The sequence below is a fragment of the Anneissia japonica genome, unplaced genomic scaffold, assembly GCF_011630105.1.
Source record: "Anneissia japonica isolate Jap-2015-1 unplaced genomic scaffold, ASM1163010v1 scaffold724_len3256291_cov202, whole genome shotgun sequence".
In the NCBI taxonomy this organism is placed as follows: Eukaryota; Metazoa; Echinodermata; class Crinoidea; order Comatulida; family Comatulidae; genus Anneissia; species Anneissia japonica.
Genome location: NW_022744966.1, coordinates 915,824 through 930,863, shown reverse-complemented (window position 1 = coordinate 930,863; position 15,040 = coordinate 915,824). Strand labels below are relative to the sequence as shown.

Genomic DNA, 15,040 nt, shown 5'->3' with positions numbered 1-15,040 from the left:
TTTAAATTATGTCTTATGTGATCTTTAGGATTATTTGCTGACTGAAGACTTATTTTAAATTCAATTTCTGTTTACAAACGATTATTTTAAGGGTTGATATTTAATGTATATATTGTGTCTTTTTGCTTTCAATTCGATTCAGTGTATGCATGTATTTTACACAGAGTTTGTAGTTGAATTGACAATTTAATAATTAAATATAAACAATCTATTTGTGCAAATCTAGTAGAATTGTTCTTATTTCTCCTCAAAAGTACCACTTAAAACTTTCGACTACTGTAGTGTACAGTCATTCAATATTGTAAATAAATCATTGCTTGCATAACAGGAGTGTTATGTGCTGTATGTAATTCAGTTTTATATGTAATTGCAATGGAAAGTGTACATTTATTCTTTAAAAAATATAATTGAAAACAAATTCATATAATCTACCATAATTTTGATGAAACCTTTTACAATTAAAATGATTTGTCAAATAGAAAGGGAGGAATTTGCGAGAGAAATTGGCAGAGATGGAGACATTTCGTGACATACTGTGTCGACAGGTAGATACGTTGCAAGGATATTTTGACAGCTGTGCAGAAGCTTCTGCTGCAACTGTGAATGAAGATATTTCAAAAAAGTGGTTGGAGGATCCTTGTAAGTTTCATTTTTAATAATTCTTATTTATTTTCTTAGTTTCTCTTGTTTTAGTAGCAGAGGTAGAATCTGAAACGTTGGCAGGTACAGTATACAATTAGTTTTTATTTCTGGTTAAAACAAAGATTTTAGGGGATCAACTAAGAAATATGAAAACAGGGATATTTGAGGTCAAAGGTTAGGTGTCTACTTGTACTCTGAAAAATCATGGAAAAATATAGTTTCATTTATTTATTTATTTATTATATATAAAATATATTACAAAACAATTGCAAAGAGCTAAATATGCTATATAATAATAATAATAATAATAGTGTAGTTTTATGTAGCGCACATATCCATTTAATGTAAGATGCTCAGGGCGCTTTATATGTGGACTAGGAACTCGATCAATGACTTTCTTCGCCCCTAAGGGTCCCTTCGTAATTGTGCTACCCAGTTACACGGTACCAGCAACTCTCATTGTCCACCACAGGGGCTGTCTGTTCCAGTACACCGGGGTATCCCCCTACTTGTCTCGAAGGATATACTGGGTTCTTTATAGTGCACACGAGCCATTATATACACTGTATACATGACATACATGACATACATTGTATACATGACATAGCCTCTGCCATGTAATGGCAGAGGCTATGTCATTTATTTATTTAACCATATGTGGCAAAGACAAGCCAAACCAGTCACTCGTCGCAAATTGTGTTTCAGAGAAAATAGCAAAAACATGCTAGAATGTAAAATTTTTAAAAATCTATTTTATTTCACTAAACTAAGGTTCATGTATCTATACATCATGCTGTGCTGTTATTTTTCCCAATTTCAATGTTAAAACAACACTTTTTAATTATTTTATAATAGTTTCTGCATGAGAAATGCCTGAAATCATAAACTTTGAAGGCTGATTTCTCATATATTCTTTAATCAGCTCTATGCTTAAATGCTTGTAACTTCATAAGGAAATGTCAGATTTGAATGATTTTTTTACCATTTTATAGCTCTTATTTTACTCTTTAACCCTGTATTAATAATTCAAAATCGATTTTTGCGACGAGTGACTGGTTTGGCTTGTCTTTGCCACATATTTTGAGAGGGTGACTTATCCAGGATAAGCTGATTTTAAGGGGCCCTCAACAATACAAACAAGATTTACAGTTATGATGTTAGGCAATTATAGTCAAGTTTTGAGGACCCTACAGAAAATTGAGGCTGAAGGAGCCATTATTTCCTGAAAAAAATTGCCTGAAGCCTGCAAATATGGTTGAAACTCCATTATAGTAACTAGAAAATGATTATCTTAAACTGTTTTATCTGAATTTGATTATAGTGGATGAAGATATCTTAGATGATGAAGAACTATTGGATAATGACAGTGACACTGGCAAAACCACAATGAATGAACAACATAATATTAATGGTCCTTCAAAAGGTTTGTGTACTCAATATGGTATATTTTGCTATACCCTTTCCTTATTAAATGCCACAGCAAAGCAACTACATTATCTTTAGATAAATTTCAAATCAAGTATATTTTTCATATTACAAATTTAGGTGCAAATTTAGAGGAGGAGGGGGAAGGTTGAGGTGGTTGGGGCTTGGCTACAGTATATAGACTTTTTTAACCTTCCTGCCACCTAAATTTATGAACATGTTTTTTTGGTTGGGAAATATAATAGCCTAATAAGTTGGCCTGAAAATATTTGTTTGTTACCAGCCAAGTCATGATGAGACTACAGTATACTCCTATGGTTTGACTGAGGTAGGATTTTATTCAAACCATCATTATATTTTTGTATCCCCTAATGAAAAAATCCTGAATCTGCCTCTGAAATGCCATGGCAAGCAATTTTATGAAATTTTATGTTTCTTCTTTATATAGGTCCGGCGGAAGCATTTAGTGATTTGTTAGGCAGAGGAGATGAACATTGTTTATAGAACACATAGATGCTTAGAAATAGCACTAATAATTTATAAGACATTTTGTTAGCTCAATATTTGGACTGTGATTAGCATTTCTTCGGGACTTGAATAGGAGCAAAACATGGATTCCAGATTTTTGTGACTATTAAATGTCTTCCTTAAGGCGCAATCGACAAATTATTCAAAATGACAAAGACGTGTTCAGCTAGACAATGCTATCCCAAACGCGTCTGGCAAATCAATCGTCCTAATTAAAACACTTTATGAATATTCATTAGCTAAGCACAAACGTCCACGATACGTGTCCAAACGGTTTGAAACGTCCGGACACGTCTGAACGGTTTGCGGAGGTTTTTGATCTTGTTTACATCCGTGTAGACTACCGTTCGGATGCATTTTTTTTAATGTTCCTGTTGTCTGCTATTGTTTAATCCTTTTTCGGCTATCGTTCAGATATGCGGATCCCTTCAAACTTGAACTAAGTTGGCAGGTAGACGCATACAAAAAATATGATTGTTCTTTCAACCGGCGACTTCAACCAGGCTCTAGGCCTATTCCACAGGGCGCCCCTACAACTACGAGTCCGTACCTAGCTAGGCTAGTCTACTTCACCAGACATGGACTAAAAGTAAAACCATGACAATAATTATGCATAGTATTGTAGACTGTAGCCCTAGATTACTGTATTAACTAGTATTTAGCCACGAAATAATACCCATTTTCCTAAACAGTTGTAAACTGTAATGTCTGAATATGCTCACACTGTACTTTTCCCACAGCTGGCTCCTTTGTACGCTGCTGTGGAATGTTAAAAGTATGTCAGCCAATACTAAAAATAGGCTTAGGTCATTTGGTGTGTACGATGTGTATTTAGCCATGGTACTACTGTATAAATAAAATATAATCATCAAAGATGATAGAAATGAATGTTTTTTTCATTGCTTTTTATTGCTTGTAATGTTTGGAAATTATTCGCAGCTGTAATTACACATTTATTGAAAAAATAAATGTTTAAAACAAATTCGATAATAACAACCTTGAAACCATTGTGTAAGTAGGCCTATCGTCTGTTAAAACATTCAAAATAAATACTTAGGCCTGGTTCTGTAGTAATGCATATAGTAGTATAGGCATATAGTGGTTGTATTTTTTTAACAGTATAATAACTATCATCACTTTATTCAGTTTTCATTTTGTTTTGTGTAGCCTATGATATATTGTCATTCTCTGAAGAAATCTACAGCACCACGTAGACCTATTCACGTTTATTCACAGTTAAATTGTAAATTTAATATTGACAGATCCAAATAATCCGATTGTCCTTAAAGAAATATAAAATAAAAGTTAATTATACATAGAAAAAATGTCAACTAAAAATTCGATCTGTAATTAACCAGGACCCAAAAGACTAAGAAACCAACCCCAGTGCCACAACAGAGAAAAATATTCATTCTAGGCTTTGCAGACAATTCGGAGAGATTAGTGATTATCAATTAAAATATCTAAATCTACTGTACTGTTAAATACTGACATGACAATATATTCAAATTAATGGCCCTTCTCTTTTTGATCTGTAATTAGTGATTATCAATTAAAATATCTAAATCTACTCTACTGTTAAATACTGATATGACAATACATTTAAATTAATGGCCCTTCTCTTTTTTATCTTCACTTCACGCAATTTCCACAGAAATAAGTTTAATTATGAGACTGAAGTTCTTATCTACTCTACTACATGTTTGTAAACATAGCTTGGTTTTTGACCAGAGGTTTTACCATGTGGTCGATCAAGTCTGTTGTACGACAGTGGAAAAATTTGGGCACACTGTTTGATTTGACCAATCAAATCCATTGTTTTAAAAGCAATCAACCGTGAACACTGTGGTTTCGTTTAACATTACGTCATAAATGTTGATCGATATTTCTGTATGTGAGCTCGTTAAAACTTTTAAAAAATCTAAAAAACTAATAAAATGATTAATTATTATAGAAGGTTGGACTACTCTGCTGCTGCTACACTCCTTGTACTAATACTATTCATAAGTCAATATTGACGTCATCACTGCAACTCCCAAATGTTATTTGTCTATCCCCCACAGTCCACTAATTTTTCAATTTGTGGACGCTTGGCTTGATTTTTTTTAGGTTCGTGTGCAAAAAAAAAATTCCTCATTTTTCGCGGAGACATCGTGCACCTCGATGAAAATTGAATTTAAATTGAAAATTACTTTCATAAAACAAGTTTAATTAGGACCTGAAGAAAGTTGCATCAAATTCAATATTAAGTATGAACAATTAAGGAGTTAATTTATTTCATTTCATCAGACCAAGAGGGAATCATCGCCACTAACAGGCTGGTAAAATTTAAATACAGTATATCAAATATATAGACGAAAGAGTACAAAAATCTCACCTATTCAAATGATTAATAATAATAATAGAACGAAATATAGACAAACTATTGTGAAAAATGTCAATATTAGAGGTTAAAATAAGAGAATTATATTCAAGAGAAAGTCTAGAAATAAAACTACGTTTACAGACATCAACTCTAGGACCTGGCTACATTGTCCCTCGACCACTAAAAAAAAAGTGACCCATAATTCTTTATCCAGGAAAAGGTCCGATATTAGCATATTGCACATTTTTGTGAACTGTTCTTTTTGGTCCGCGCGAAGCACTGACCCAAAGCCTCACTCTTGTTCTTGTAACCAAAACTTTAAAAACTTAATAGCATCCAGCGTTGCCTGTTTTGAACGGATGTGCATGAAACTTTGTACACATAAACTAGAGGTGATTTCCAACAAACGTTCATCGCCCTTTTTTAAAGTTTGTCCCAAGGGTTTGCCTACAAAACAAAACGGGTTTCAAACTTTAAAAGCATCCAGCGTCACCAGTTTTGAACGGACGTGCAGGAAATTTTGAACACATAAACTAGAGGTGATTTCCAACAAACGTTCATCGCCCTTTTTTAAGTTGGACCCCAGGGTTCCCCCTACACCTACAAAACAAAACATGGGTTTCAAACTTTAAAAGCGTCCGGCATCGCCAGTTTTAACCGGATGTGCATGAAATTTTTTACACATAAGCTAGAGGTGATTTCCAACAAACGTTCATTGCCCTTCTTTAAAGTTGGATCCCAGGGTTCCCCCTACACATACAAAACAAACAGGGGTTTCAGTAAGCACTGTACATTACTGCCATTTACCACTACCGTAATAGTGCACATTGCATAAATGGCGTGGGGTTAAGGATGTGTTCGTGAGTTTGAATTGCGTATTTAGCAAGTTTGAATCGTGTATTCATTTTTTTTTTCATTTAGTCAAAGAGTTCTCATTCATGTTCATTAAAAAAGAAGTTAACACCGAGGCACGATTCGAACTCGCGAACTTCGGTTAAGGATGTGTTCTAAAGAACTTAAGGTGGTGAGTTTGAAACGTGTCTTAGTATTCAAATTTTATTTTAATTTTTTTTCAATTTTAAGTATTTTTATTTTGTACAAATTATAATTCTAAATATTGTTTTTTTTTTTCTTGTACAAATGAACATTCTAAGTATTTAAAAATTACTGTACATTATTGCCATTTCCACTCTAATATGAATGAATGGCACGGACAGTTAAGGTTCAAAGCACGTCTTGGTATTCAATTTTTTTCCCCAATTTATTTATATTTTTTTATTTTGTCAAAATGATCATTCTAAATAATGTTCTTTTTTGTACAGTAGACATTGTAATTATTTAAAAATTTCTATTTTATTAGCTCTTCCAAAAAATCCAATATAATTACTTGCACCTGTACCGTATTTAAGCATGAAGGAATGCGCGGACTTGGTGAGCGGTTGCTCTTCTTTATTACGAAAGACGGTGACTACTCCAGCATGGTCTGGAAGGACGACTGATATTCATGATATAATGTGATGCTTTATCAGTGAAGTCTCATTACAAGGCTTTGGGAGTGTTTTTTTAGTCATGGTCGACATGACGAAAACTATTCGTCACATGATTTTTGTGTTAACAGGCTGCCATATGCCATAAGCGGGGCAGTGTGAGACCAAAATTTGTGCAAGTGTCACAGTGGTTCAACTCCGCCTGAATAAATTAATTAGAAAAAAGAAAATTGTTAATGTAATTAATATATTAGAAGTGTACACAAAAGTTGTACATATTCCTATCATTTGTTACTCTATGGTAATAAATTTTATCAAAAGCTTGATTTTTTTAATTGTTTATATGTATTTAATTGTCCAAGTAAATGTCTTCGGCATGTTTTAGTCATTGTTATAATTGAAAAGATAAGTGAGTTTTTAAAATATTAAACAGAAATTTGAATTCTATGGTTGGAAAATGTCTTCAGTACTGTAGTTCTATATAGTAGCAATTCCAAATATTTACACCATTCATTTTGTTAAAAGAAGAACTTTTTTTTCAAAAATAATCTTAAAAAGACAAAATATTGAATCAATTTAACAGAAAGATATTCTTTTTTCCTTTTCAATTTTATTTTTAAATTTAGTAAGTTTTAAGTAAAGTAGTTTTTGATACAGTAGTTTTTTTATTTATGTATATAATTGTTTTTCTTTAACTCATTAGTTTTGTTTTTAGGTCGATTTCTTTTTTTATTCTGCTTTTCTTTTTAATTTTTTTAATACTTGAGATACACTTGTGATACCAGTGCTGCGTCATTGAAAGTTTAATCACGCAAAAGATAGAAATAATTAAATAAATAAAAAGAAGCCCATTTTGAAAAATTTAACACATTCTCATTCATTCAAAATACCTCAATTGACCACCTGTAACTCATCATCTGTCAGTGACTTCTCAGTTATTTCAGCGACTGCTATTCAAAACTTTGATCCCACTTAAATCTATTAACCGATTCACACGTGAAGTTAAATTTAACAAAAAGTAACAAATTGTAACCGAGCGATCTCCCGAGTTATTCCTACCGAGATAAAAAGCATTCACACGCGTCTGTAAGGTAATGCCAAGGTCGTGTAAAAGTCTTCATTTTTTCCCCTACTGCGATATAGGTCTAGCCTAGGCCTAGTTGAGAACCCCTGTCACAGATGGACTGTTGAACTCACCATCACAGTAAACATTCGAAACAATCAATGCCCTTAACAACTGCTCCTACTACTACTACTAAACTAGGCATAGCTTCCAACGTTTCTGTCGACTCTTGATAATACTAGTAATATTACTAACACCATCCCGACGTTCATTTTAGTATATAGTATCTTCTTCTACCATTACTAATTAACATCAATAACAAGGGTAATTCATTCATCATTGAGAAAAACTAGGCCTATCTATTTCTAGTGGATCAGAACCGTCTGCAGAAGGAAGAAACTTCAAGAACCCCATGAAACCATAGAGGTGTTGAAATCCCTGCGCATGCGCAGATCCATCCATGCTACATCTCGGAAGCTTTACCAGCCTCAGCGAGGCTGGTAAAGATTACCGAGACATTCCGAGATTTTACAAGGATATTACACGGAGGTACTTTCACACGTGCCGTAAAATGTTACTTTTGTTTACATTTTGTTACATTTGGTAAGTTTTTTTGTACGTGTGAATCGGGTATATGACACTTTCTAAACATTTCATGTTTTCTTCTAGATAAATTTCACAGCAAGCCAAATACAATGGGAATAGATTTTCGAGGTGAGGCATTCACTTTCAAGGCAACTACTGGTGGTATTCTAGCCACATTGTCTCATTGTATTGATCTAATGCGACAACGGGAAGAACAGTGGCAGAAACGATTAGAAAAGGTTAGTTATTGCCATAGAAATCAAATATTTGAAAAATAATGTGTAATTAACAATAAATTAACTGTTTATTTATCTAAAACTTAGGAACAAGATAGAAGAAAACGTGCTGTTGAAGCATACAAGACAATGTTAGATAAAATGAAGAAAGTAAACCTCAAGGGTGGACCAGATTTTGAGGTGAGTACTTCATTTCATTTAATTTTTTTAGCATAAAATCAATCAGAAGGCAATATAGAAGTGTTGAAAATTATCTTTTGAGTATAAGAGATGAATTAATTTATTATTATTTACTTATTTATTAAGTATTTAATACATAAACTCACCTGTGTTAGGAGAAAATGTGCAGTGCTGTGGAACAAGCTATCAAGTCAACAAAGATTAGTAAAGTAGGTGACCCATCAGGTATTGTAGGTGAGATGCTGGAAGCTTATGGAGATGTGGGTGTTAACATTGTCACAGATTTGGCAAATGCTTTTGTAAAAGAAGAAGCAATACCAGCAGAATGGGAAGCAACTGCTATAAGGGGAAAGGTGATGCAATGGAGGGGGACAATTATAGAGGGCTGAAGCTACTGGACATGGTGATGAAAGTAGTAGAAAGTGTAATAGATGGCCTTGTGTATGAAAGAATATACATTGAAGACATACAGTTTGAGTTTATGCCAGTACGAGGTACCAGGGATACTATATTTCTGGTGAGACAGCTGCAGGAAAAATTTCTGAGCTAAGAAAAAATTTCTGGATTCTGGCATTCATCGAGGGCATGACATTGTTATGGCATTTTGTGTATTTTTGTAGGGAGGTATTTATCAATAGCAGATTACATCATGCTGTAAAATATGTCGGCCTTTTGTTAAATATTAAGTTCGTCTAGAACTTCTTCTCATGATTTGTTTTGAGCCCATCTGCCCAGATGAATTAATTTAGACTCTGGTCTGATGGATTTAGCTACTATAGCGTTATTAAACTTCAGATATTTAGGAGTTATATTTATCACATTGTTTTCACTGCATCCATTTGGTGCAGTGATTGAAGGGCTTTGATAAAAGTCATTCAAGTTAGTGATAATGATGTCCAAAATGTTGCATCCTCTTGTGGGTACTTTGGTGGTAAGATGGTTGTGCCATGTTAGCCTGAAAGAAAGACTGGGAAAAATGGATCAAATATCTCATCCAAAAGACAGTACGCAACGTTGGGAATTGAACTGGGAACCAAGCGATCTACATGGTTCAGCGCACACACAGTGGCTACCACCAGTTCAGCCGACTAAGCTAACTGTTCTCAGCTGTTAATAAATTAAAGTATTTTTGTAGTAAAATCTCTATAAATCATTCATACCTTAATTAAGCTTGCACTTCAGCAGTGATGTAACAAAGAGGCCTGAGGCCCTAGCTAAGTCTTCTTTGGGCCTTTCTACCCTGCTTCCATGCAAGGTGCCAGCATAGTATACAGATGATGTTTTAAGGCATATTTAATGTTAATTAGGGGGCCACTTGGCTGTTTTAGGGACCCAAATTCCAGCAAAAAACACCTCAAGCACTTTGAGACAGTTCTGGTATAAAGCGTTACATAAATCTAACTACATTACAACTACTGTAGTCCAAGTATCGAAATGCGCGCCATTGTGTCGGGATTCAATATTAATTATGTCATCAGGAATGATGATGATGATGACATAATTAATGTCCTGATGATGACATAATTAAAGTTGAAATATTGAATCCCGACACGATGGGCGTGCATTTCGATACTTGGAGTATGTTTTATACTATCTTACCTGAGATTAATCAGAGGACATTTCGGTTTAGAACTACATAACTACAAGGTCCTGGCTTTAGCAAATGAGAGCTATTATGCCAGCATATTGACTCTGACGGCCTGCCTCCAGGATCTCATGTGTGATGAAAACCAACACTATAACAGTGATTGAGGCCAGTGAATGTACACACGACTTACAATTAAAAGTACTTGTTCTACCCAGCTGGGATTCGAGATCACAATCAAAAGTATTTAGGATATTCAGATAATTTAATTTTTGTATTAGCCAGTACAGTCATGAGCATTGTAATTTGCAGTTTATTTTGGATAATAAAGGAATATGTATCTGTATCTGTAATAAAACCATTGGTACAGTACAGTATATCTAGGACGATGCACACATCCACAAAAAAAGTTTCTATCCCCCTTCCCAATTGCCCCTCCCCAATTGAATATTTAAAGCAAAACAAATCACACTCAGCTAGTTAAATATTCGTCTCATATTGCTTTTTTCTGTGAGCTAGCAGCCTCTCTCACATCAGTACATCGTACTAGCTTGGAGTCACTTGGAGCTGATAGAACACATGATTTTGGCAGAAAACTTTTCACGTTACGCTATGATTGAACATTACAATAACAACACTCATTATTTACACAAGTCTTTATTCAGAAATACAAATATGCCATAGGTATATTTCTATAATTAATTACTATACTAGAACGAACCACCGACTCGGCAAACCGACTGGACATCACATACAAAAGCCTTGTTGTTTCTTTATTGTTTGAGAGCATGCAGTTGGATAGCAGCAGGGCAATATTACATATAAACGTATCATGAAAATATTTATTGAAACAACCATCGATTGAATGCTATAGAAAATGTAGAAATATACAGTAGTAATACTAGCATCATTTTGTTGACGGTTATCCAAGGCAAGCTAACGAGGATAGGTTTATAAATTGTGCTTGCCTAGCTAGTACAAGAGAGAGACAGCTGGCAGGCTGCAGGTCGGCTAGTGTTCGCCGCCATTCGTGATGTAAGTAAGAATAGGTAGATTAAACTGGTGTAAAATAGGCCACATCCTGAATTTCTGGATCCAAATTTTTGACTTTCCTCATCGGAATATATGGTATATTATGTGACAAATTTAACTGATAATTTTGATTAAAGTTTACATACTTTTTTGTGCCGGTCGGATTTTAAAAATTTGCTCTCAGTCCCGGTTACCAAATGCTACTGCCTGCCGGTGCCGACCATCTTAGCTACAACACTAGAGCCCACACTTAACCTTTTCCCCCTTCCCTATCATGCCCCATTTCAAGACTTGGATAAAATTAAATATGCATAAGATTAAATATGTCAAGTAAATACATGAATGTCAAATATATTTATTGTCTTTACCGGTATGTTGTTATGCAAATTTTTAATGATAGCAGTCGTTAATTTTTAGTTCTATTTAATCCTGGCAGGAAGGACCTTACAGTAAACTGAAAGAAGAGGAATTCTTTGATGCCATTGAGTCTGCTCTTGATTTAAATGATCAAATGGAAGATGAAAAGGTAATACTCTCTGTTTAAGTATGTAATGACAGGGGTGGATTTAGGCAAAAGGAAATAGAAAAAAGAAAAGAAATAAAGGAAAAGAAAAAATTTATCACCCAAAGTGTCTCTAAGTTTATTTTCGGGCGTCTAGAACACCAAATTTTAGTTGGGACATGCCCCCTCATCTCTAGGGTAGTGTTATCTCGATCAGCCCCACTTTCGAACATCTGTGGATCCGCCCCTGACTGGAGAGAAAATAGAGGATGCAATACGACTGATAGGGAAGAAAAGAATGAAGAAGTTGATGAAGTGAAATAAATCAATGATTTGAAATATCTGGTTGATTTCAAGGAAATTTGATTTCAAATGACTGGTCCAATTGGCATTGCGTCATTTAGTGCTTAGATAGAGTGGAGTCGGATTCGGAGTGCCTGGCTTTTTAAATAAGATTTAATTAATGAGAAGAAAGTACAGTAGTTGAGGAGAGAGAAATATGTTGAAGAAATAAAATCAATAAATTATTAGGATTGGAAAAAGGGAATGTACTGTATTACAGAATGTTATAATGTTGTAGTTTGTAAACAATTCTTTTGTTGCTGGTTTATCAGGTTGCAGCAAGAGAGTCACTTCCACTGATGTCAGTTCACGATGATCTTCCCCCACATCCACACAGACTTCTTGATATGGTATGTCATGTCATGATTTCAATCACTTTAGGGCAATTTAAGTTGTTAATTGTTTGTGGTAGTTGGACAAGAATTAACATGCAATTTGACTATACTGTAATAATGAGAAGAATGTATCTGATTTTTACTGGGTTTTTTTTGTATCACACTCAAGTAGATTTACCATGGACATTATATGATATTTTAATGTAAAAGAGACTGTGTGTATATTTTTTAATATGTTTTTAAGTGAAATTTGCTTTTTTGTATGTATTTTACATTTGTTTGAAATATATGAACTTAAAAAAACTGATGGTAGCCATTATGAAATTTAGGGGAAAAAATGATAATGAAATCTTTGTTTTCTCCAGTGTAATGAAAAAGTTGAAGAAAACTTGAAGTATGCATTTGAAAACATAGAGAGTACGTGGGATCTGTTCCATTCTGAGTCGGAGATGAAGGTAGGTGTAGATACTTTTGGTTGTTAATTCATTTTGATTTTTACTTCAATGAAAATTTCATTTAATACAGTACTAATTCAATCTTATTTTTAGGCTAGTATTTCATTCTGATCTTTGGAATAAATCAGCGTGTAAGGTGTTGGACTTCTGATCGTGAGATTGAGGGTTCGAGACCGGCGCTTGTCGCATTGTGTCCATAGGCAAGGCACTTTACTTAATTATTTTTATTTATTCTGCCTTTAACGTGATAACACTTTAAGTGACGCAGCCCTGATTTCACTAGTGGATCACAAGAAACAAGGAAAGAAATAAAAAAACAAAAACAAAAAACAAAAAACAAAAAATGCCCAAGTAGAACAAAATAAAACATAAATATAAATATACAGAAACATGAATAGAAAAGAACCAAGTTAAACAAATTTAATTTGAATTTAAAAGAAGGCAAGAGAACAGAGGGTGGTCAGAGAGACCGAATTTATTTTTCGTTTAGATCAAAGGTCATTTAGTTCCAAGCCTTAGTAGCATGGTATAAGAATGTTCTCTTGCCTTGCATGAGTTTCCGTTTTTGCTCCATCAAGGTGGTGTTACATTTATTTTTAGTACATTGAGAGTGGCTATTTTGATTAAATATGAATTTGAATTTGTTACTTCAATAGCATTGGGCAATTCCTTTTAGGCACTTAAAAGTGAGTAATAATAGGTGTTCCTTCCACCTATCAATTAACCTATTCCATCTTAAATCATTCATTAAATCCTTGATGGGTGTTTTTATGTTGACTGAAAGAATACTTCTTGCTAACCTATTCTGGAGAATTTTGAGCTCATTTAAAAGATTTGTTGTAGTGTTAGACCAAATGCAACTGCAATAATCAAATAAAGGCATTACAAGTGCATTTGATAACATTTTAGTTGTGTTGACAGGCAGGAACATTTGCCTCTCTCCACCCAGGAGTATAAATGGATACCAGGTAGGATGATGTGGCATTGCAAGTATTAGTCTGTTTGGCATTAAATTGTTTGCACGACTAGGAATACTTCCCACGGAGTGAAGGAGGTTGCACTTTGTGCTGGTTTGATCATGGATACGATGACCAAGGGTAATAATAACAACATCTTTGTATCCCTTGGCAAAAGGTGCCATATAGACCTCTATATTACTATTTAGACCATTATTCCAGTCTGATCATTGAACCACTCAATAATTTACTATAAGTGTATGCTTTTGTTGCTAATGATATGAACTGCCACTGTCAGAGGCATTTTCTTTGATGATTCCAAATTTAGTAAAATAGAGCCTCTTATGCAAAAATAGTTTAATAATTGACATTTCAAAAAAACTCGTGTAAGCTGATGACATGTAATTGTACATAGCCTTCATATTTGGTTAATAAATGAAATATTTTGGAGTTTCTAGGAAGGTACAGTATACTAGTTAAAGCAAAGGCTTTGTATGCCAGATATATCAGGTTTAATTTTAATTGGGCCAATACATTTTCTCTCTTATTTTGTAATATGTCCACTTTACATTGATAAGGATATGCAATTGTTAACATTCTACATTGAAGTGACGTTCTTAGACTGCATATACAGTATGCACTCACTGATGTTCTTGTTGTTCTTGATCTTGTTGTTACCAGAGCTTTAACAGCGTCCAGCGTTGCCAGTTTTGAATGGACTTGCAAAAAATTTTGTTCACAAGCTACAGGTTATTTCCAACCAACGTTGTCCTTTTCTAAAAATTCAACCCCACGGTTCCCTCTACACCTATAAAACAAAACAGGGGTTTTTAGCAATGGCTGTACATTACTGCCATTACCACTAATAGGACATGTCGCTTGGATGGCGCGATCATTTGTTCTAAAGGAATAAGGAAACAAAAGGTCGTCCATTCGAATCACATCTTCAATTTTTATTAGTTCCTATGCATGCAATGCAATAGGAACTATTATAATCACTCTTCTTTTTCCTTTGTTTTTTATTGTGTGTAGTATATGTGTGCGTGTTTGTGTAGACATTTATGCAAATGCGCATGCGTCAAAGAAAAGTTTTCCGACATTTTGTTTTACCTCGCGATTCGAAGTTCGATGTGAAGTTTCTGCAGAATTCAGCCAGGGCTCACGCCAACCCGATAGCATGTCGTCATGGATGAAACTATCAAACTATCAATCAACTGCTGTGGCATAGGTATTTTGAAGAAGGCCTAAAATAAAACAAAAAGGTTTTAATACTTGCTGAAATACATCGTTTTTTCATTTAGATCTCCATTTTTCACTAACTC

General features: G+C 34.2%; 1 protein-coding gene across 2 annotated transcripts in view; it reads left to right on the top strand.

The window, feature by feature from the left end:
- LOC117119850 (ceramide transfer protein-like) overlaps positions 1 to 15,040 on the top strand; it is a 51,848-nt gene that overhangs the window by 19,043 nt on the left and 17,765 nt on the right. For both annotated transcript variants that reach the window (XM_033264822.1, XM_033264821.1), the window contains exons 4-10: positions 480 to 639; positions 1,964 to 2,065; positions 8,180 to 8,334; positions 8,419 to 8,511; positions 11,565 to 11,654; positions 12,245 to 12,322; positions 12,673 to 12,762. In XM_033264822.1, coding sequence (XP_033120713.1) covers positions 480 to 639; positions 1,964 to 2,065; positions 8,180 to 8,334; positions 8,419 to 8,511; positions 11,565 to 11,654; positions 12,245 to 12,322; positions 12,673 to 12,762 — 768 coding nt within the window. The remainder of the gene's footprint in view (positions 1 to 479; positions 640 to 1,963; positions 2,066 to 8,179; positions 8,335 to 8,418; positions 8,512 to 11,564; positions 11,655 to 12,244; positions 12,323 to 12,672; positions 12,763 to 15,040) is intronic.